The 24,862-nt window shown below is 36.0% G+C and overlaps 1 protein-coding gene across 8 annotated transcripts in view; it reads right to left on the bottom strand.

The window, feature by feature from the left end:
* The window catches only part of CNOT4 (CCR4-NOT transcription complex subunit 4), a 141,875-nt gene that overhangs the window by 72,719 nt on the left and 44,294 nt on the right, over positions 1 to 24,862 (bottom strand). For all 8 annotated transcript variants that reach the window (XM_036862907.1, XM_036862913.1, XM_036862908.1 and 5 more), the window contains one exon: positions 8,079 to 8,344. In XM_036862907.1, coding sequence (XP_036718802.1) covers positions 8,079 to 8,252 — 174 coding nt within the window. In that variant the 5' untranslated portion in view covers positions 8,253 to 8,344. The remainder of the gene's footprint in view (positions 1 to 8,078; positions 8,345 to 24,862) is intronic.

Below are 24,862 nucleotides of genomic sequence, written 5' to 3'. Positions count from 1 at the left end.
ATTTATTGGGCAAAATACCACAAAGGGGGAACTAGTACAAAAAGAATTCCAGAAATCTACATACAGGAATCCTGTGGTAGCCAGTTTTCATAACAGCCCTCCTGAAGACACCCTGATAGAGTGAGTGTAAACAATGAATTTAGGGAGGAAATAAAAAAGAACACCAGTCACATGTACTCGTTCAGAATATAGAGGAGGAAACATTTCCTGAAACCAGTATTTCTTTGGTACCAAATCTAAAAACAACATAAAAGAAAGCCACAGATAAATACCTCTCATGACACAGACGCAAAACTCCTCCTGAAAATATTAGCAAATTGAAAATAAAAAGGATAATACATCATGATCAAATGAGATTTACCTTTGGGAGGGAAGGTTGATTAAAAAAATCAACCTAAATCACTGTTTCTACAGAACAAAGGAGATAACACACGATCATCTCAATAGAAGCAGAAAAGGCATTGGATAAAATGCAACACCCACTCATGATAAAAACTCTCTGTAGGCAAAGAATAAAAGCAAACTTCCTCAACCTGATAAGGACCATCTACAAAAAAACAGTGACATACTTAATAGTGAAATACTCAACGTCTTCCCACTAAGATTGGGAACAAACAAGGATATGTGTTCATCCCACTTTTATCCAAGGTTATAGTGTAGGGCTTACCCACTGCAATAAGGCAAGAAAAACAATTAAAAAAAATAAAGGTTGGAAAGAAATAAAACTGTCTTTATCCACAGAAGATGTGATCATCTATTTAGAAAATCCTAATGAATCTATTTAACAAAAATTAATTATTCTACATAATGACAATGAACAACTGGAAAATGGAATTTTAAAAACAGTATCATGTGCCAAAGCTCAAAAAAACACAGGGACTTCCCTGGTGGTCCAGTGGTTGGGACACCACCCTTCCACTGCAGGGGGCACAGGTTTGATCCCTGGTGAGGGAGCTGGGATCCCACATGCCATGTGGCGTGGCCAAAAAAAAAAAAAAAAAAAATCCAAAAAAAATTCCCCCCCGCAAAAAAAATAGTTATAGGCAAATATAACAAAACATGCTGTACTCTGTACATGAAAACTACAGACATTGTTTCTGAAATGTTTAAAACCTAGAAAAATGGAAAGATAAAACTTATTCATGGCCTATATGAGTCAACATTTTCAAGATGTCGTCTTTCCTCAAATTGACCTGCTTATTCAATGCAATCTCAACCAAAATTCCAGTAGGCTTTTTGTACAAAATGACAAGCTAATTAAAAAACTTATGTGGAGGGCTTCCCTGGTGGTGCAGTGGTTGAGAGTCTGCCTGCCAATGCAGGGGACACGGGTTCGAGCCCTGGTCTGGGAAGATCCCACATGCCGCAGAGCGGCTAGGCCCGTGAGCCACGACTACTGAGCCTGCGTGTCTGGAGCCCGTGCTCCGCAACAAGAGAGGCCACGACAGTGAGAGGCCTGCGCACCGCGATGAAGAGTGGACCCCGCTCGCTGGAACTGGAGAAAGCCCTCGCACAGAAACGAAGACCCAACACACCCAAAAATAAAAAAAAATAAAAAAAATAAAAACTTATGTGGAAAGGCTAAGGTTCAGATACACAGAATAAATTCTAAAAAGAATAACAAATTTGAAAGTTTTTATTGTAACAGATTTGAAGATTTAGAGTAGTCAAGACAGTATGGCATTGACAAAAAGATAGACATAATCATCAGTGGAAGAGATACAGACTCTAGAAATAGACTGACACATTTATGAGCAACTGATTTTCATGAGAGTCCAAAACCATTCAAAAGTAAAGGGGTGGGGCTTCCCTGGTGGCGCAGTGGTTGAGAATCTGCCTGCCAATGCAGGGGACACGGGTTCGAGCCCTGGTATGGGAAGATCCCACATGCCGTGGAGCAACTAGGCCTGTGAGCCACAACTGCTGAGTCTGCGCGTCTGGAGCCTGTGCTCTGCAACAAGAGAGGCCACGATAGTGAAAGGCCCGTGCACTGCAAAGAAGAGTGGCCCCCGCTTGCCGCAGCTAGAGAAAGCCCTCGCAAAGAGACGAAGACCCAACACAGCCAAAAATAAATAAATAAATTTATTAAAAAAAAAAAAAAGTAAAGGGGTAGTCTTTTCTACAAAAGATGCAGTAACAACAGGATATCTGTATGGAAAAAAAAATAAATCTCAACCCCTACGTCATATCTGAGCCATTGCAGCATAATATGATTACTTTTCCTTTTCTGTACAAGTTTTTGTTTCCCATAGAGTTAATAACTGTGTTTTGTCTGATTAGATCTCTATGTGTTTATTACTAATTCAACCATCAAATTTCCTCCAATTGTTGAAATGGCTTCACAAGACATTTCTCTTTAAAAACACCAAGTATTCTTTCATTTTGATCTTTTGTAGAGATTCCCCTTGGAGCTTTCTGATTTGCCACATTCTGGATTAACTGCCCTCTACAGGTCACATCTTTCATCTTTCCCCATCATCCAAGAAATCCCACTGCTTCTTGCCTATGTTTGATTACCTATTTCCTCTATCCCATGTATTTTTTTTCTCTTCTTCATTCCTTTATACTGATGGGGCATATCCTCTAGTAAATTTCTGAGAAAGAATGCACAGAAGGTAAAATATTTTTGAGAACTTTCAGGTCTGAAAATGTCTTTTCATAACTCCCTCATACTTAATTAAGTCAAGCAGATACAGAGTTCTGAAATGAAAATAAATTTCCTTCAGAAGTGTCTTCTAGCTTTAAGACTTGATTTAGAAAAGTCTGAAATGACTGATTCCTGATCTTTTATGTGCAACCTACTTCTTCCTCTTTGGAAACTTGTAGAATTTCTTTCTCTTTGGTATTTTGATACTTAAAAATAAAAGTTTGTGCCTGGCACTTGACAGGCGTTTTTGCTTTTTTGGTGGTTTGTTTTTTTTGAGGTAACACTGGTTTATAACCTTCTGTAAGTTTCATGTGTACAACATTATATTTCTACTTCTGTGTACCCTACAGCGTGCTCACCACCAAAAATTTAGTTTCTATCTGTCATCAAACAGTTGATGCCCTTTATCTATTTCACCCTCCCCCTCCGCCCCTTCCCCTCTGGTAACCACTACTCTGTTCTCTGTATCTATGTGTTTGTTTTTATTTGGTTTGTTCATTTATTTTATTTTGTTTGTATATTCCACATATGAGTGAAATGACACAGTATTTGTCTTTCTCCATCTGACTTATGTCACTTAGCATGGACCCTTCAAGGTCCATCCATGCTGTCACAAATGGCAAGATTCCACCTTTTTGATGGCTGAGTAGTATTCCAGTGTGTGGAATACACATCTCCTTTATCCATTCATCCATTGATGGACACAGGTTGTTTTCATATCTTGTTACTGTAAATAATACCACAAGGAACATAACAGTGCATATATCTTTTTGAATTAACGTTTTCGTATTCTTTGGTGCCTTTTTAATCTGAAAATATGTCCTTTGGTCCTGGGAATATTCTTCAATCATATATTATTGAAGACAATTTTCCTCTGTATCACTGTGATCTCTTTCTAGAATACTAACTTATTTGTTATGTGACCTCCTGGACTGATCCTCAAATAAAAGTTATCTCTTCTCTCAAACATTCTCCTTTGCCTTTTTTGCACTACTTGTTAAGAGATCATCTCAACTTCATCTTCCAACTCTTTGCTTGAGTTATTTCTGCTATCATATTTAAATTTTCAATAACTGTTTCTTATTCACTGAATTTTTTATACCATACTGTCCTTGTTTCATGGATTCAATATCTTCTATTATTTCTGAGGTGAAAATAATACCCTTGTTGAAGTTTTCATTTCCTTGGCCAGTCTCTAATTTCCATGTGAGCCAATGTTGTATGGTGCTACATCAGTAAACCACCCATGTTCCCACATCTGCCGTTTCCACCAGATATTTTTCTCAGACATGCTGCACTAAAAGGACATGCAAAGGCAGTCTAAGGAATGACCTGCACCTGTTTAGGGAAGCACTAAGGTCCTTTTGACCCCACTAGGCTCAGCAACTAGGACCAAAGAGAAACATTCAACTTCATATGTTTTTAAAACCTGCCTCTCTCTCTGCTTTTCAAAGCTATTAAAACAAAAGAGGCCTTTTCTGCAAACAGACAGGTTTCATCTTGTGAGCCAAAATCAGGAGCTGGCTTCAACTAGCGCCACCTGCATCTCCAAGTTTATTTAAATCATCTCAATTTGACATCTCACATAACGCCTTCTACAGGCTTCTCCCTGCAGGGCTGGGCTGTATCTAAATTGTAGCTTCATGGTCCTCTCCAGAAACACTTGTGGTTTCCTTCTGTGTTAACACAACCACTGAGGCTGGGCTCCAGAGATGTAAAGCTCTGCTGGTCTCTGACTGAGATGGGCAGCTTCATAATTATGTGTGTTCAGCACTCTCCAGCAAAGCTAAGCCAGATTCCAAGACTTTGTGTGTCCTGCACTGTCTGCCTTCCGTGATACATGCCATGAGACAGGTATGAGCAAAGTCTGGTAGCTAAGAGACTAAGGAGAGGTTCTAAGAGTTGTGGATATTAAGTCAACAAGAAATTAAAAAACAAAGACAAAAACAAAAAAAACTCCTGGTCTGACTATTAACAATAAGTGCCTCAGCTAAAGATTCTAACTTGGAGACCCAAAAGGAGGTTGTCTCATATTTCTTTAATCTGGATTTTTTTTTTTCTTTTCTTTCTATAAATGTTGGAGAGCCTTGGTGTTCATCCTTAGACAATCTCTCATTTTTTCCACTGACCCTCTCTGTGATTTAATCCAGTGTCATTAATTTATAAAAATATTCTATATATTGATTAACTTCCAAATTTATATCTCCATGCCCAAACCAAAACTGAATATTCACCTGTCTAGTCAATATCTCCATTTAAGTCTCTAATAGGAATCTCAAACTTAACATGTTTAAAACCGAGTTCCTGATCTTCTCAAAAACCCTATTCCTAGAAGATGCAGTCTTCCCCATCTCAGTTAAATGGCCATTCTCTACTTCTAGTTGCTCAGTTCAAAATCTAGCAGTCATCCTCAACTCTTCTACTTGTATTGTAGAGTGGATATTAAACCTGTTAATCTTTGTATGTCTGTAAAATGTTTTATTATGCTTTCAAATCTGAATGAAATTGAGAATTCTTCATTAAAACTTATTTTCACTCAAAAATTTGGAAAAACAAATTTTTCATTTGTGTTCTCTTTTCTATGGTTGTAAAACAAAAACACGGGCATCAGTTTTATTCTTGTTCCTTTGTGATCTATGTATTTTTCTCTCATGGACTTTCAGAACTTTGTCTTTATTCTAGATATTCTAAAATCTCACAATTATGTAAATAGATGTTGATATTTTTCAGTCATCTTGCTTCATACTTACAGAACCCTTCTAATCTGAGGACAACTGCTTTTCATAGTGAGTAATTTTCTTCTATTAGTTCTTTCATTATTTCTTCTGATCCATTCTTAGCTCACTGCTTCTAAAACTTCTCTTAGCAGAGATTAGAACCAGAAGATCTCTCTTTTACATTGCTTAACTTTTCTTTCAAGCTTTCTATTTTTTATATTTCTGCACTATATCCTGCAAAAAAATACTCAGCACAATCTTCCAACTCGCTAATTTGCTCCTGAACTGTGTTCATTCTTTTCTTCAACCTATCTATAAGATTGTTCATTTTGAAGATCTCTGTTTTTTAAAAAAAAAAATGTTCCTTCTACATGAATATGTCATTCTCTCTTACCTCTTTAAGAGGTACCAATGACACTTAAAAAAGTTTCTTTCTGTTTGCTTACTTATGTTAGATTCTTCTATATACTGATTTTTGTGCTTCCCTTCCATAATGTTGGCTTTCCTAAAATACCTATTGATTCTTGGTTGTTGCACATGTAAGAACTCTGTCAACCAGTCTATAAAATGCTATTTCTGTTTGCCGTAGGATGTTTTTTTGTGACCACAGAGAGGAAAAACAGCTCAAAAGGGTATGTTAATAGTTCATCTTCTGAGCATAGGAGGTCCTAGTTCCTCCAGGGTATTTCTATCCCCTTTAAGGCTCTGACCTAAATTTATAATCAGTGTTCCAACTAGAGGGCATCTGTCTCTGCTACCTGGCATAAAAGTTGGACTGTTGCTCCAATGCCTCTGTACTCAACCAACCACACTGACAGTTCTCCTAGGGTCTTGAAGCACCACTATTATTACCTTTTTTCAACAGTCTTCTCCTGAATATGTTTTGAGTTAACACTTTTTCTTCAAATTGATCCCAATGGCCTTCTGCCCTCCAGATTCCTCACACTAGTCCTCCCAGAAAGGAACCCTTTTACTAACAACCAGCTTTGCTGAAGTTACTCTGTTTAGTTTTTGTATATTTTTTTAAATTAATTAATTAATTTATTTTTGGCTTTGTTGGGTCTTCGTTTCTGTGCACGGGCTTTCTCTAGTTGTGGCAAGTGGGGGCCACTCTTCATCGCGGTGCGCAGGCCTCTCACTATCGCGGCCTCGGGAGCACAGGCTCCAGACGCGCAGGCTCAGTAACCGTGGCTCACGGGCCTAGTTGCTCCGCGGCATGTGGGATCTTCCCAGACCAGGGCTCGAACCCGCGTCCTCTGCATTGGCAGGCAGATTCTCAACCACTGCGCCACCAGGGAAGCCCCTCTGTTTAGTTTTTAATCTTAAATTTTTTTCTATTTTTTACTGCACTTTCTAAGGATTTGAGGTGATTCTAGGTAATCCCTTAAAACTGAAATGAATTTCTTTGCTATTTCCTCAAATAGTCTTAGGTTATCCTGAAAGTCACCACTTTCAACATAATAGTTCAATACAATTGTCCTCTAATGGAATGATGGGGAACTGATTTTTAAAATACAACTGAATGTTTTAAAATTCATTAACACAAATTTAAAAAGCTAATGTTATCGTTTTCATTTACCTTTCCATTCACATTCTTAAAGTATATGAACTATATAAAAAGATATATATATACATTATAAACACCTACTGTTATATAACATATATATATATAAAAACTACATTAATTAACATTTAAGTAGAGCTCACCTTTTTTCATTCATATAATATACGTTAACTGCCCACTAGATTTAAAAAAAACAACAACTGGACAACACATTGCCTTCTGAGATATTATTTTTTTAATAATCTAGGTATCTAAAACACATTTCCAATTCTCAAAATTTGGTAATAATGAACCAAGAGCTCTTTGAATGGGTAAACAAAAGAAAGTTTAAATCATATAAACAGATATTAAAGATAAGGCAAAAAATAGCTATTTGCATTAGTCCCTAAGGTGGTAACAAAGTCCTTCAAAACAGAGATGCAGCAATCCTACTCCCCCTAATAGGTCACTTACTACACTGTAATTGCTGCATCTGCTTATAAAAACAACAAAACCCAGAATACTATTTTAAAAATCATAGATTTTTTAGATTTAGAAAGGATTCAAAGGACTTGCATTTGACCCCCAAACCTACTACCCATTAGTTGATGCCTTCGATAAGTTACTTAAAAGGCCTAGTTTCCTTAACCATACAATAGGGATAGCATTATCAGCCTAGCATTGTCATAAGGACCAACAAATGAGTAAGTATTACCTTCTAAACCAGGATTTCTCTTTTCATTTTAACTCATGATCTTTTTTAGTACACATCAAAACTTCTCTACTATTTTGTACTGGAAAACTAAAGCAAATTTCCCCCCAGATGTAATACTGATTGTGTTTTTCCAATTTCACACCGTCCTATCTAAATCTACTGCCTCTCTCTACCCTTAATCCTATTAAACAGCCAGCACCACCAACCTTGTCAGTCTCCTCAGATAAGAAAATTAAGGCCAACCAGAGAGGTTATGTGACTTCACCAAGGTCATATACTTAGTTAACAATAAAGCCAAGACTCTGACTCCCAAGGCAAGTGTTCTTTCCACTTCATTAAATCTTAAAAATACAATGCTACACATTATCTCATCTGAGGTTTGTAGATTCTTTTAAATCTACTTACTCATAGGCATGGGGAAAAAAACTAAACACAAAGTTATTTTGGAGTATTTACCTTTCTGCATGCAGGACAAAGCCCATTTTCATCAGTGCGAATTCGATGCCAACAAAATCGGCAAATCTGGTAGCCACAGGTGCAAGGGAAAAAGTTGATATCATCTATCTCCAAGGGCTCCATGCAAAGAGGACATTCCACAGGGTCTTCCTTCACATCAGGACTGCGAGACATCTTCACGTTTATTAAACAGCAGCAAAAGTTTATAATAATTTAAGGGAGAAGGAGGTTCAGCGCTAGGAACTAAACTGTAGAACTTCGAAGACCTGCATAAGAAAAAACAAAATATACTGCTTACTACTGAAAAAAATGGCATATTCAATGATCAAGAATCAAATTTCATAAAAAATTAGAAAGATATTAATCAGATCAATTTTTGCTATCTCAGAAGATGGAATTCTGTATATTCTTCATGTCAAGATAAAAGGTGTGAGGTTGTTAAATGTTTTGATTCAACAGAAACAGAAAAGAACTTCCTTTTTTTAGCTAAAACATTTAATACTAACCAGTACTAATCATAGCATATTTTAGGGGAATAAATACTATACAGAAACATCTTCACCCTAAAACATACTCTAAACTGTCTTATCTTTCACCTAAAAGCTAGTAGTAATACTGCCACATAACTAAAAGAGTACTATAGTAGTCTAAAATGTGTCCTAATTTACAAAATAAAACTAATGAAGAGCAGTTTCAGTTACCTGTAATTACATGTTAACATCAAACCATTACCACAGAAAACATAAGACCTGAAAAAAATGCCATAGAACCTAATTGTTTACAATTAAATATGTATTAATATGCCAATGAAAAATTCACTTCTGGGAAAATACACACGTATTAAACAAAATTAAAATATTCCTTTTTATTATAGAAATGCTACAAAAAGCCTACAGAAAGGGGGAAGAGAACAAATAGACCTCCATGCCTCAAAGTCTTTTTAAAAATTAAATAATTTATCTTTTTAGATTATGGAGAATTGAAAATTTTCAGGCTAAAGTCATTGTTAAATTAAAACGCTATGTCAAAATAACGGAGATTTTTTGTTTGTTTACATAATTTGACAAACTAACTCTAAAGTTTACATGAAAGAGTAAATGCATGAGACATGCTTTGAAACTTTTGTGGAAGAAACGTGGGGATCTGCACTATCAGATACTGAACTGTACTACAAAGCTACAGTAACAAATAATTTGATATTGGTACAAAAACAGACAAAAGATCAAAGAAACTAAATAGAGAATCTATAAACAGAACCACGAATTAATGAGATTTTAATATTTGATAAAAGGGACATAACAAGGGCTTCCCTGGTGGCGCAGTGGTTAAGAATCCGCCTGCCAATGCAGGGGACATGAGTTCGAGCCCTGGTCTGGGAAGATCCTACATGCCGCAGAGCAACTAAGCCCGTGTGCCACAGCTACTGAGCCTGCGCTCGAGAGCCCGTGAGCCACAACTACTGAGCCCGCGAGCCACAACCACTGAAGCCCATGAGCCTAGAGACTGTGCTCTGCAACAAGAGAAGCCACCACAATGAGAAGCCCATGCACTGCAATGAAGAGTAGCCCCTGCTCATTGCAACTAGAGAAAGCCCATGCACAGCAACGAAGACCCAACGCAGCCAAAAATAAATAAATAAATTTATTTTAAAAAGGGGGGTACATAACAAATCAATATGGCGAGGATGGGCCCAATTTAAAAGCAGTAACAGGATCCTGGTCTATCCATTTTAAGAAAGAAACAGTATATAGCTGTCTCACACTGCAATCAAAATAAATCCCATATGATCTGTCTGAAGAGCTATACATTGAAATAAACTATTAAAGTGTTAGAAGAAAATAGAATTTTTAAAAATCTTGGGATACAGAAAGTCTTCCTAAGCAGAAACAGAAATTCATAAAAGATAGATATGATCAACTTAGCAATGTGAAAAGAAAAAAACAGACAAATTAAAGCAACAGAGTAAAGCAAGCAACAGAGTAAAGGATATATTCACTGTATACAAGAGTCACTATCCAGAATATATAAAGAAATCTTACAAGCAATTTTTAAAAGGCAAACAAGTCAAAAGAAAAAATGAGAACAGAATATGATGAGTAGTTCACAAAAGTATTACAAATGATTACAACATATGAAAAGATGATCAACCTCTTTAGTTAGTAAACAGTGAGGTAGGATTTTTCCCCCACCAGCCTGTCAAAGTTAGTCTCCCCGAAAAGCAGAGATTATCACTGATCTAAGTTCCTCTTTACAAAGGGAAATGGGAGCACAAAGAGTACCTTGCCTTAAATTGCACAGCTATTAAGTGGTGCAGCCTGAATTCATTCCAGGAAGTCTTAGCCCCACATCTGTGCTTTTAACCACTCCCTTAAACCACCTTAGACTCTATCCTACATAAATACTCACACATGTGCACCAAGTACTTTGCTGTATGTTTTGCAGCATTGTTCATAAGCGTAGAAAACTGCAAACAATGTTAACTATCCATCAGTTGGCAAATCATTAAGTAAATAATGATATAGCCTTAAGGTTGATGTGTGTTGAATCAGAAGATGTCTATTATACAGGATTTTTTAATTTGTAAAAGTAAACTGGAGACTAACGTAAATATATACTTCCATGTAAATATAAAAACTCTATGTGTATATATTTGATTTGTTTCTCGAAGAAAATAAAGCACATTAAAGGTTATACACCAAAATGTTATCCATATCACAAAAGACAAAATGGAGGTACTAATTTTATTTTGAAAATCTGTATTATCTGTATTGCTACAACAAACATTTTTGCAATTCAAATGGCTAAACTTAAAAAAAGAAATTATTTTCATCTTTTAGGAAAACTAAATCTGACTTTTGTTAATAATTAGAAGAAAAATAAAATGAAATATCTTCTTATGAACCTATAATTATTTCAAAGTATAAGTTTTTTAAAAAGAAAAAAATGGTATATGTATTTATAAACAATTCAGGAATCCTGGTCTGCAGACCCAGTTTTGCCACTATCAGTTTCCTCATATATAAAATGAGGGGTTTAATCTTATGGTTACCAAGGGGGAAAGGGGGAGAGGGATAAACTGGGAGATTGGGATTGACATATACACACTACTATGTATAAAATAGATAACTAATAAGGACCTACTGTATAGCACAGGGAACTCTATTCAATACTCTGTAATGACCTATATGGGAAAAGAATCTAAAAAAGAGTGGATATATGTATATGTATAATTGAGTAACTGATTCACTTTGCTGTACAGCAGAAACACAACACTGTAAATCAACTATACTCCAATAAAAATTTAAAAATAAACAACCAAACAAATAAATAAAATGAGGGGTGTTAAAGACAATGCAAAAGTAAGACTGCCAACTTCAAAGCCCATGTCCTTTCCAATATGGTAAGACAGAAGTTATGATTACTGAAGGCTCAGTCGCATATTCTTTGGTATATAGTGCAAATGTCCTGAAACTAAAAGTGACATTACTTTTTCAAAAATTTAAATTCTACAGGAAATCTCTACTTCATTATCTAAGTTCTTGTTCTCTATATCACCTGCAACTAATAACACAACACAGTATAAATTCTTTTTTTTTTTTAAGTTACAAGATTTATTACTTACAAATCCCAGAAATGGGGGAGGGGCGCGGGGGGACCACAATTAGCTGGGGGAAGGGCAGTCCTCCACTTCAGGTTAAGAGTGAGCCAGAGACAGAGAGCAGGGTAGCAAGCATGTGTTGGTTGGGGCAGACTTTTCTTGAGCTCAACTCTAAGCGGTCATTTTTTTTTTTTAATAGATCTCTATTGGAGTATAATTGCTTTACAATACTGTGTTAGTTTCTGTTGCACAACAAAACGAATCAGCCATATGCATACACATGTCCCCATATCCCCTCCCACTTGAGCCTCCCTCCCATCCTCCCTATCCCAACCCTCTAGGTCATTGCAAAGCACCGAGCCGATCTCCCCGTGCTATGCTGCTGCTTCGCACCATCTAACTGTTTTACATTCGGTAGTGTATATATGTCGATGCTACTCTCACTTCGCCCCAGCTTCCCCCTCCCACCCCGTGTCCTCAAGTCCATTCTCTATGTCTACCTCTTTATTCCTGCCCTGCAACTAGGTTCATCAGTACCATTTTTTTTTTTAAAGATTCCATATATATGCGTTAGCATACAGTATTTGTTTTCCTCTTTCTGACTTACTTCACTCTGTATGACAGACTCTAGGTCCATCCACCTCACTACAAATAACTCAATTTCATTTCTTTTTATGGCTGAGTAACATTCCACTGTATATATGTGCCATATCTTCTTTATCCATTCATCTGTGGATGGACATTTAGGTTGGTTCCATGTCCTGGCTATTGTAAACAGACAACACAGTATAAATTCTGACATACATAAAAATGCTCCTGCATCATCAAAAACCTCCCATGTAGTAAGTGTACAAAACAAAAATCATACACTCAAAATCATGTTCAAAAGTTCCTTATCACTCATAAAGTGCTGTATACATGGTTTTGTACTTAGGACCCTGTTCAAAAGATTTGTATAAAATACACTATAGTGGGATAGGGAGGGTGGGAGGGAGCCTCAAGAGGGAGGAGATATGGGGATATATGTATACATATAGCTGATTCACTTTGTTATACAGCAGAAGCTAACACAACATTGTAAAGCAATTATACTCCAATAAAGATGTTTAAAAAAAACCCCAAAACATAGGGCCACTACTGTATAGCATAGGAAACTCTACTCATTAGTCTGTAATGGCCTATATGGGAAAAGCATCTAAAAAAGAATGGGTATATGTATATGTATAACAGATTCACTTTGCTATACACCTGAAACTAACACATTGTAAATCAACTAAACTCCAATAAAAATTAAAAGAAAAGAAAAAAAACACTATAAAATGTCAAGAACTGCAGCTGCTATGGAAAACAGTTTGGTGGTTCCTCAAAAAGTTAAACATGGAATTAGCATCTGATCCAGCAATTCCACTTTTGGGGATATACCAAAAGAACTGAAAGGAAGGATTTGAACAGATACTTGTACACAAATATTCATAGCAGAATTATTCACGATACAACCCACGTGTCCATCAACAGATGAATGGATAAACAAAATGTAGTGTATACATACAATGAAATGTTATTCAGCCATAAAAAGAATGAAATTCTGATACATGGTACAATGTGGATGAACCTTAAAAACATTATGCTAAGTAAAATAAGCCAGTCACAAAACACAAAAACTGTATGATTCCACTGATACAAGGTAACTAGAATAGGCAATTCGTTGACACAGAAAGCAGAACAGAGGCTGGGAGGGGGAGGGAGAATGGGAAGTTTTTCTTTAATAAGTACAGAGTTTCTGTTTGGGATGATAAAAGGATTTTAGAAATAGAAAGTGGTGATGGTTACGCAACATTGTGAATGTACTTAATGCCACTGAATTGTACGCTTAAAAATACTTAAAATGACAAGTTTTATGTTACAAATATTTTACAATAAAAATTAAAAATGAAAATATAACTATACACACTTAAATGCAATATGTAATAAACAGCACTTTCGAAAAACCTTAAGTATTTGGTTGCTTTATTTAATTAATCCTTTAATTTTCTGCCAATGTGGCAGTGAATTTGTGATAAGTTAAATGTGTGTATGATGCAATTCCACTGAATAGTTACATAGAAATTACATTCCTGAACACATTATACACCCCAAATTATATGTACACTATAATTACACATAAGAGAAAAGCTATTTATAGATATGAAATATACACACACACACTTTGAATGGTAACTAGAATAGCATCTTAAGTTTCCATAAAAACCATAAATTCAATATATACATAACTATAAACTAACATTTTTAAAAAACCTATAATAAATTTACGTACAATACCACACAGCTTATATTTTACTTAGCCAATGTTTTATAACTAGAAATTCTTGTTTCTTTAACAATCAGTCCATTCTCAATAGAATGGAAGCTCCAGGAGAGAAGTTAACTGGTGCATCACATTTACGATGGTATGCCAGGCAGCTACAACATGACTGGGAGTACATAGTAAGCACTCATGTATTTGATGAATGAATAATAAATAAAAGGAGGAATGAATTATTTGTTATATGTCAGTTTTGACGACAACACTCTTCAAAAGTAGGAAACAATGCTCCAGGTTGTTCACTGTTTCTGAATTAGGCATATACTTCACAAAGCATGTTACTCATATAAACTACACAAAGGCAAAAACAGATTGAATAGTAGCTATGAAGAGTTTGCAAGTGAAAGAGCAAGGTAAGTCAACTGACTAAATATCAGCACCAACACCTCTTCACCTTTTTAAATTAAATACCAAAATACCAATATACATATACCATGAATGTACATTTACAATGGAACTTAAGACTGCCTATACCCAAGTTAGGAAGGCAGGAAAGCTTATTTATTTTCTCATAGAAATAAACATCTCGTTTAGACATTTTCCCATAGAAAAAAAATCTACCTAAGAATTTAAAGTCTCTCTCATAAAAGGTTAAGCTGCAGTTATACAAAAAAATTGATTATGTGGGGCTGCTTTCTACCTCCCCACCAATTTGTTCTTTATTCAGTAACTTATTTGTACTTTATATTCTTTTTTTTTTTTTGGCCGCACTGCGTGGCTTGTGGGATCTTAGTTCCCCAACCAGGAACTGAACCCGGCCCCCGGCAGTGAAAGCACCAAGTCCTAACCGCTGGACCTCCAGGGAATTCCCTGTACTTTATATTCTTAAGATGTAAATAAAAATCAGCATACAAGTCATCTCACATAATATATCATGTCCCCTAAGTGTCTTCTGCAGGAGAAGGGGTAGATAAGGGTGGAAGGAGACAAACAATGTTTTTCCAATAGAAAGCAACCTCCATGAGGACAGAGACTGTTTCACTTGTTAGCGTATCCAAAAATCCTAGAAGAGTTCTTGGCAGATAGCAAACACTTAACAAATATGTGTCAAATGGAAGGAAAACAAGAAAGAAGGGATGGAGGAAGGAAGGGAGTGAAGGAAAGGGAAGTACCTATTCATTCATCCATAAATGCGTAAGCACATATTGTAAGAGTCACTGAACAAAACTGTGCTAATCTTTACAAGTCTACACGTAGCAAATACACATTAGACATAGTAATAGAGTTCTGTGAACACCTCACTGAAAAGGCAAAGGTTTTTCTATTATGATGTAACACTATTAAAAAAAGTAATTTCTAATTTGCATGTAGTATTCATTTGCATAGTTAGAGCAATGTGATGTTGATTTGGGAGAACTGTTCAACAAAATCCACCAATTTATCAGCTGTACAAAGACAACAAGATGACAAACCATTTAAATCAAAGCCATAAAGAAACGCAACTGCTGCATACAAATGTATTTTCAAAAAGCTAACACTATGAAAATATAAATGTATAAAAAAAATTGAAGATGATCATTTTGTGAAAAATCAATTTTAAAGAAAAAAGGTTTGTGACAACTTTCCTTTAAATAAAAAAGTTTTCAAACACATTTAAAATGGTTCAAGTAAAAATATCTAATTCAAGCCAATTTGGTAAAGATCTCTACTATGAAAAGCATAGTAGGCAGAACTTAACAATGATTAGTCTTTTAAAGGGGGAGAGAGTTTAAAAAAAAAAAAAAAAGAGCACATTTAGGCTCTCTTATCAAGAAAGCTAACTGGTTATTCTAATTGTACCCAGTATACCAATAACATTATTTATTCTTCTCTCTAGGTAAAAAGTTTTAACTTTATTAGAAAACTTAGATGGCTGGCCACTGAAGGTTTTTGCCATCTAAAAGTTCGTTTTTACCTTCATTCACTCAGTGATTCAATAAATAGTTATTAAGCCCTTGTTTCAAATTCTAGTCTAGGTCTTTGGGATACTTTAGTGACCCTAAGAGGCAAATATCTCCACCTTTGTTTCCTGTTCTAATTCAAAATCTAAACAAAAATCATAATAAGTCAGTAAATTATGATAAAAGGTGAGAGAAGGTACCAGAGTCAGGCTGCAATTTAAATGGGCCAGTTGGAGATTTCATTGAAAAGGTAACATTTAACAGAGGAACCTGAGTAAGCCATGCATACACTGAGAACAGACCAGGCAAGGAAAAAATCAGAAGAGAGACCCCAAGAAGGGAGACTGCCTGAAATGCTTGAAGAACAGCAAATTCAGTGTTTGAGATAAGGTCAGAGCTATGTGGCGGTCCAGGAACTGGCAAGGGTTCATCATCGGCCATTGCAATAGCTTTGGTTTTTTTTGCGAAATACATGAAGAGCACCCAAGAGTTTTAGAGAGAGGAATGGCGTGGATTTGACTTATATTTTCAAAAGATCTCTGTGGGTTCCACTTCCAGTGTGACAGTGTAAGGAGCTCCATGAGCTCATTCCCCAGCAAAACTGCTGAAAACTATTTAAAACCAACCATTTAAACTATCCAGAAACGATGCTAAGAGCATAAGGCAAATGAAGAAACGCTTATTCAAGAAAATCTACTAAAACTCAGGAAAAACAACAATACTATGTGGTATCTGACTAAAAACTGTTCTCTCTCTCCTTCCCTCCCCCTTCTCAGTTCAGTGAGACTCAAACTTCACTCCAGGCTGGTGCTGCCAAGAACACAGGGTTACCACTCAGAGAGCCATCTTCCTGGGAGGGACAGGACATTAGCATTTCTCATCCTGCCCAAAGCTACCTGATGCTGAAGCTAAAGTTCCACATTAAGTGCAGCCGATAGATGGAGGCTCCCCTCTTCCACCCAACTGCCACTCATGGGAAAGAGGACCTATGTTGCTGCTGCATGTTGAAAATACTACGACCCAGACTGCCCTCCAACCAGCTACTTCATAAAGCTGGGGTCCTGCACCAGGAAAGGCAAGACAAGACTTGAGGTTACTGTATACCCCTCCAATGAGTGCTCAGTTACTAAACTGGGAGTGTCACACGGAGAAAAAAGTGCACCACTGCCCCCCCTACTCAATGCCAGAGCTTAGCCAGAGATTTTAACAGGAAGGTAAAGCAAGTCTTAAAACAGATAGCTCTGAATCTCTTCCCAAAAAACTGACTTCATTTGTAATGTTGTCTGAAGTCCAAACCTAAGCACAATCTCAAAACCATGAAGGCTGTAGTGAAAAGACAACTGGGAGGAGAGTCAGACACAGGCTGAACTGTAAACCAGCTACTTTGCAGGAAAGAATAAGGAGAATCAGGTTCTTAACTGCTGGGATGAACCCTCCTGGGGTCAGAACAAATTTCAAGCTCTGACCTCAAGAACTATGCCTTCAAGTGAGCTCAATTTTTTTTTCAATCAGGCTGAGAAGCAATTTATGTCCTAGGGCATTGTTGAGCAGTCAGCGGGCAATTTGTGGAGTTTAACATCTGGGTGTGGTCAATGAAAGAGACAGTGGAAGAGGGCCCTGCCCAAAACACTGTCATCCCAGGATGCATGTGGACATACCCAAATCTGCACGCCCCAGGAACACCAACAGACGCTTAACACTGCAAGAGGGAAACAGACTTCACTAAATTAATCCACCCAGTCACTAAACAAATAAGCAAATAACAATAACAAACCCTGGGAAGGGTAGGAGGAGACTAGTACCCAGAGTTGCTATAATATTATATAAAATGTCCAGTTTCCAACCAGAAATTACAACTGTGCAAAGAAACAAGAAAGTATAACCCATACGCCAGGAAAAAAACAGGCAACAGAAACTGCATGTGAGAGCCACCAGATGTTGGATTTAACAGACAAAGACTTCAAAGGAGCCATTTTAAGTATGTTCAAAAAACTAAAGGAAACCATAATTAAAGAAGTAATGTATAATGACAATGTCACATCAAATAGAGAATTTCAATAAAGAGATAGATGCTCTTTTTTTTAATGGAAATTCTGGAGTTAGAAGTACAATGACTGAAATAAAAAAGTCACTAGAGGGGCTCAAAGCCTGTACATGTAGACTGGCAGAAGAATGAATTGGTGAAAGAGAAGATAGATCAATAGAGATTAAGCAATCCAAAGAACAGAGAGGGGGAAAAAATGAAGAAAAATGAACAGAGCTTCAGAGAAATATAAAACACCATTAAGCACGTCAACATACACATCATGGGAATACTAGAAGGAGAGAAAAGGAAAAGAAGAAACATATTTGAAGAAACAATGGTATAAAAATGAAGAACTATAGCTACACAACAAAGATGAATCCCAGAAATACAGTATTGAACAAGGAAGCAAGAAGTAGAATATAACTGTGCTTATACAAATTTCAACAGATAAAAGAAAACTTTTAGAGATGCACATAAGGTGATTAAAAAGTCAGGACAGCGATTGCCTCTGGGTGAAAGGGAGAGGGTTATGAAGAGGTGAACAGGAAGACGTGTGTATGCTTGGCAGGGGGCGGGGGGGGGGGGGGGTGTGTGTTCTGAAGTACTTGAAATATTCTATTTTTTTTTATTCAAGTATAGTTGATTTACAGTGTTGTTAGTTTCTGCTGTACAGCAAAGTGATTCAGTTATACATATGTATACATTCTTTTTTATATTCTTTCCCATTATGGTTTATCACAGGGTATTGAATATAGTTCCCTGTGCTATACAGAAGGACCTTGTTGTTTATCCATTCTATATATAATAGTTTGCATCTGCTAATCCCAAACTCCCAATCCATCCCTCCCCTACTCCCCTTCCCCTTGACAACCACAAGGCTGTTCTCTATGTCTGCAAGTCTATTTGTTTTGTAGATGGGCTCATTTGTGTCATATTTTAGATTCCACATACAAGTGATATCATATGGTATTTGTCTTTCTCTTTCTGACTTACTTCACTTAGTATGACAATCTCTAGCTGCATCCATGTTGCTGCAAATGGCATTATTTCATTCTTTGTTATGGCTGAGTATATTCCATTGTGTATATATATGTACCACACCTTCTTTATCCATTCATCTGTTGATGGACATTTAGGTTGTTTCCATGTCTTGGCTATTGTAAATAGTGCTGTTGTGAACATAGGGGGGGTGCATGTATCTTTTTGAATTATAGTTTTGTCCAGATATATGCCCAGGAGTGGGACTGCTGGACCATATGGCAACTCTATTTTTAGTTTCTTGAGGAAACTCCATACTGTTTTCCATAGTGGCTGCACCAACTTACATTACTACCAACAGTGTAGGAGGATTCCCTTTCTCTAAACCCTCTCCAACACTTGTTGTTTGTAGACTTTTTAATGATGGCTATTCTGACCAGTGTGAGGTGGTACCTCATTGTAGTTCTGATTTGCATTTCTCTAATAATTAGTGATGTTGAGGATCCTTTCATGTGCCTGTTGGTCATCTGTATGTCTCCTTTGGAAAAATGTCTATTTAGGTCTTGTGCCCATTTTTCAATTGGGTTGTTTTTTTGTTGTTTTTGAGATATGTGAGCTGTTTTTATATTTTGGAAATTAAGCCCTGTCAGTCGCATCATTTGCAAACATGTTCTCCCAGTCTGTAGGTTGTCTTTTTATTTTGTTTATGTTTTCTTTTGCTGTACAGAAGCTTGTAAGTTTGATTAGGTCCCATTTGTTTATTTTTGCTTTTGTTTCTATTGCCTTGGGAGACTGACCTAAGAAAACATTGGTATGATTTATGTCAGAGAATGTTTTGCCTACGTTTTCTTCTCAGATTTTTATGGTGTCATGCCTTATATTTAAGTCTTTAGGCCATTTTGAGTTTATTTTTTGTGTATGGTGTGAGTGTGTTCTAACTTCATTGATTTACATGTGGCTGTCTAACTTTTCCAACACAACTTGTTGACGAGATTGTCCTTTTCCATTGGATATTCTTGCCTCTTCTGTCGAAGACTAATTGACCATAGGTGTGTGGGTTTATTCTGGGCTCTCTATTCTGTTCCACTGATCCATGTGTCTGTTTTTGTGTTAATACCACATTGTTTTGATTACTGTAGCTTTGTAGTAATGTCCAAAGTCTGGGAGGGTAATGCCTCCTGCTTTTGGGAATTCTGAGTCCTTTATGGCTGCATGTCAATTTTAGGACTATTTGTTCTAGTTCTGTGGAAAACATCATGGGTATTTTTGATAGGGATCACATTAAATTTGTAGATTGCTTTGGGTAGTATGGCCATTTTAACAATATTAATTCTTCCAATCCAAGAGCATGGGATTTGACTTTGCTCACCTTCTTTGACTCACCTTCAATGAAATATTCTATTTTAGACCTGGGAAGTGGTTACAAAGATGTTTGCTATATAATTAAAGTCTACATGTTCTACATGTGCATGTTTTATGTTTCTGAATATACAGTTCTTACTTTTTTCAAAGTCTTAAAAGAAAAAGATAATAGCTGCAATTTTCCAAGAATGGTTAAAAATAACCCCCTGCCCCAGAAAGCACAACATAGCCAAGTGAGATCAATAAATCCACACCCAGACACAAGACAGTAAAACTGCAGAACATTAAAGGCAACAAGAATCTCAAAAGCAAACATTTAAAAAGCACCCTTCACCCAGTGAAATGATAATTAGACTTTACAGCAGATTTCTCAATAGCAACAAGTGAAGCCAGAAGGGAAAGACAATATTCAAGATTCTGAGAGAAAATTACTGTCAATCTACAGTTGTGCTCCTTGAAAACAATAACCCTTAAGAATGAAAGTAAATGATAAAACAACATTTTTTGAGATAATCGAGCTTTTCATATGGACTGGCTATTAGAAGACATTAGTTAAATATGATAATAGTATTGTGTTTATTTTGTTAAAAAGCTCTTCTACAGGAGATACATTCTAAAGTATTTACAGACTTCATGGTATGATATTTTAGCAGGAAAGGAGGCACAGAATGGGGAAGCGATGAAATTAGAATAGCAAAAGTCCGTAACTACGGAAACTGAGGGATGGAAATAATTGGGTTTCACCACACTATTTGGTCTACTTTCACATATGCTTAAAATTTTCCATGATAAAAATAACTGATTTTAAAATAAGGCTAAATTAAAATTAAAACAAATAAACAAAAATAGAGACAGTTTACCAGTAAGAGACATCCATTAAAGGAATTTGTGAAGATATTCTTCAGGAAGAAGGAAAATGATCTCAGAAGAACAGTCAGAGATTAAAGAAGATGGTGAGGAAAGAATATAGTAAAAATATATGTAAATTGAATCATATTTCTATAGAATATTCTATTTCTGTATAAAATAATATAACTTGTTGGATTTAACAAGGATAAAATAAAACATTAAACAACAATAACATGCCAGTTGAGAGAGGACTGATATAAGATAAACTGCTGTAAGATCCAACTTTAAGAGCAATACAAACAGTAAAATTTCAGGGATAACCACGTATTCTCTAAGATTTACTAATTGCACTTCCTTTTATCTTTTTTAGAGAAACCAGTGCACATTTTAATGAGGCACCATGTACAAATAGTTCCAGCACTGTTTGTAACAGCAAAAAAACTGGAAACCTAAATGTCCATCAAGGAATTCCCTGGCGGTCCAGTGGTTAGGACTCTGCGCTTCCACTGCAGGGGGCACGGGTTTGATCCCTTGTCAGGGAACTATCCGGCATGCCACAGTGAGGCCACATGCACAAAAGAAGTCCATCAATAGGAAATGGCAAATTTATGGCACATCAACAAAAAGAAATACTACAGCAATTTAAAAGACTAAGGTAGATCTGTACATACAAACATACTGAATGAAAAAAGCTAACTGCAGGTACTATATGACAGTTTTTACATTAAAAAAGAAACCATATGTTTTCTTTATATACAAACATACAGGTGGTCTTCAACTTATGATTGTTCAACTTGCAACTTTATCATGATGCAAAAGCGATGTGTGTTCGGAGAAGACAAAACGTACTTCGAATTCTGAATTCTGATCTTATCCCAGGCTAGCGATATGCAGTATAATACTCTCCTGTGATGCTGGGTAGCGGCAGTGAGCCGCAACTCCCAGTCAGCCACATGTCCCAGTTAGCCACACCATCAGAAGGGTAAACAACTGATACACTTGAACCATTTGGTACCCAGATAACCATTCTGTTTCTCGCTTTCAGTACAGTATTCAATAAATTACATGAGATATTCAACACTTTATTATAAAAAAGGTTTTGTTAGGTGTTTTTGCCCAACTGTATGCTAATGTAAGTGTTCTGAGCACATTTAAGGTAGGCTAGGCTATGCTATAATGTTCGGCATGTTAGGTGTACTAAATGAACTTTTGACTGACAAGATTTTCAACTTACTGGAATATAATCCCATAATAAGTCGAGGAAAATATATAATTTTATATGCAAAATCACAGAAAAAAATTAAACACAAGGTGGTAATAGTGGCTACACCTATGAAACAATGGGATGAAAATGGGATGGATTGGAAACTTGAGCCTTGTCTATGATTTTTGTAAAGACAGGCTATATTTATGCATTTCTCTATAACAGCAAATTAATTTTAAAAAATAACTTTAAGGACATTAAACTTTGACTTCTTTCCGTTTAAAGACTGTGTCTATTGTGTTCAACACCGTACCACGGGCAAATGTATAGCAAATAATAGGTTCCCACAACTGGGAGAGGTGGAGGGAGATATGGAAGAGTGACTCAAAAGAAATATACCAAAGTAGCAGACTTTTATCACTTAGTAGAGCAGTTATAAGTAGCTTCTTTTCTTCCTTTTATTTTCTTCTATTTCCCAATTTTTAGAAAATAAACATTTATATTTACAATGGGAAAAGCTATTTTAAATTAGTTAAAAACTAGGTACAATTGACAAATAAAAAGAAACAAAGTGATGAGATGAAAAAACTTTTTAATGTATAATTAGAGAATTAGCATTAATGTGTTTCCTATTAACTTAATGCTCTCTCAGAAGGCTAGGAGTATAAAAAATTAAAGGCCTAATGAAGGTCTTATTAATAAGATAAAATCAAATCTGTATAAAATCAAAGCAGAGACTAACTAATGTGCCAATTAGTTCTCTGCCATACTTGGGCAGGTTGTCAACAGAAGTAGTTGCCTACATCAATGTATTTTCAATTCAGGACAAAGAACAGATTTATTTGGGGGAAGGAGCCTGGTAGAAGTGCATGCCTATTTTATAGAGTTTATAAGAACTGACCCAGAGACTATCTGAAACAAATGCATCCAGGTACCAAAAGCTTAAAACTCTCCAAGTCACTCTGGACCTATTAAATTAGTTCTTTTAGAGAGGCTTCTGTATATCAATTTACAATATACCAGTAGTAACAGATAAGATAGAAAAAAATTAATCCAAGGAGAAATACTAAACTGAAGTACAAGGGCCAGTATCATCCTCCCAGAATTAAAAAAATAATAATAATAATAATGTTTATTAGCATGGTTAAGTGTGACCTTTTCTTTACCCAAATCTAGATTCTACCATCTCCTCAATTCTGATCCCAGATCACATGGTGCCAATCAAATGCTCCTCTTCCACCATGAGATCATTTCCAATTCAACCATCCCTAAGTTCTTTTATCCTGCCAGCACTTTGGTGTTCCCACTTCATGTCAAGCACCGACTAATAAGGAAGTACATCCTTTCAATTTTTTGTCTGGGTGAGACATAGAAGGGTACAGTAGACAGGAAAGATATGAGATAATCTGGTTTAAAAGTGCCTTTTAAATGGAAAAATGAATTGTAAACATTAATGCTAAACAAATACAGGAATCAAGCTTATATATGAATACTCCCGGAATTGTCAGTATTATGTATTTGACTTCTAGATATATTACCATGCACCCCACCCAGGATAAAATTAAAAGATTAATAATAAGGGTATTTAAGGAGCCTAAGATACAGAAATAATAGCTAATAATTCTCCTTTAAAAAGAAGACAAAAATTAATGTTTCAATTTGTTTTCTTCCTCCCTTATCTCGACGTGTGTCTTGCTTCTATTTTGACGCAGTAAAATCCAGAATGGTAACAGTTTTACACTATAAAGCCAAGTAAAAATAGCACACAGTTCAGAATCCTCTGTACATGTACAACTAGTTCATTCCTACTTCAAACAGAAAATGTTAAGCAAACTGTATTTCTGGAGAAAGTCTCAAAGAGAATGTGTGTGTTGGAATGTTTTAAATAATAAAACATTTTATAAACAATAAAGGACCATTGTTACACGACATTAGATCCAATACAACAGTAAAACACACATCATTACCCCCCAAGAAAAGAATTATGTAAAAAAAAAAAAGTGGTTTCAAATCTGCATAGAAATGGAAACTCATTCAACCAACTCAAAGGCTGTGTTTCCAATGTGCTTGTTTTAGTAATCTTTAAATTGCACATATAAGGGAATTCGCTGGCGGTCCAGTGGTTAAGACGCTTTCACTGCTGGGGCCTGCGTACGATCCCTGGTTGGGGAACTAAGATCTCGCAAGCCGCGCAGCACAGCCAAAAAATAAAATATAATTAATTAATTAATTTGCACATATAAGTATACTCTATACACATACTTTAAAAGTTCATGATCGACTACAAGTGAAGCAATTTAGAAAGAATGTTATACTCATTTTTTGCAGCCAAAATGGTCTATTTAAATAATTATACATCTCAGATGGTTTCATGGAATTTAAACCTATAGGTTAAAAAAAATGACTAAAATGTATGTGCATGTAAATTCTGAGATGAAGGATACACTGTTTACTTAATTGTGGAATGGAAAACATATTAACTCATCCATACCATTGCTATCTTAGAAACTAAAAGCCCCATTAAA

This window comes from Balaenoptera musculus, chromosome 9 (genome assembly GCF_009873245.2).
Source record: "Balaenoptera musculus isolate JJ_BM4_2016_0621 chromosome 9, mBalMus1.pri.v3, whole genome shotgun sequence".
NCBI classification, from domain to species: domain Eukaryota; kingdom Metazoa; phylum Chordata; class Mammalia; order Artiodactyla; family Balaenopteridae; genus Balaenoptera; species Balaenoptera musculus.
Note: the sequence above shows the minus strand (reverse complement) of the source record. Positions and strands in the feature narration are given on the sequence as shown.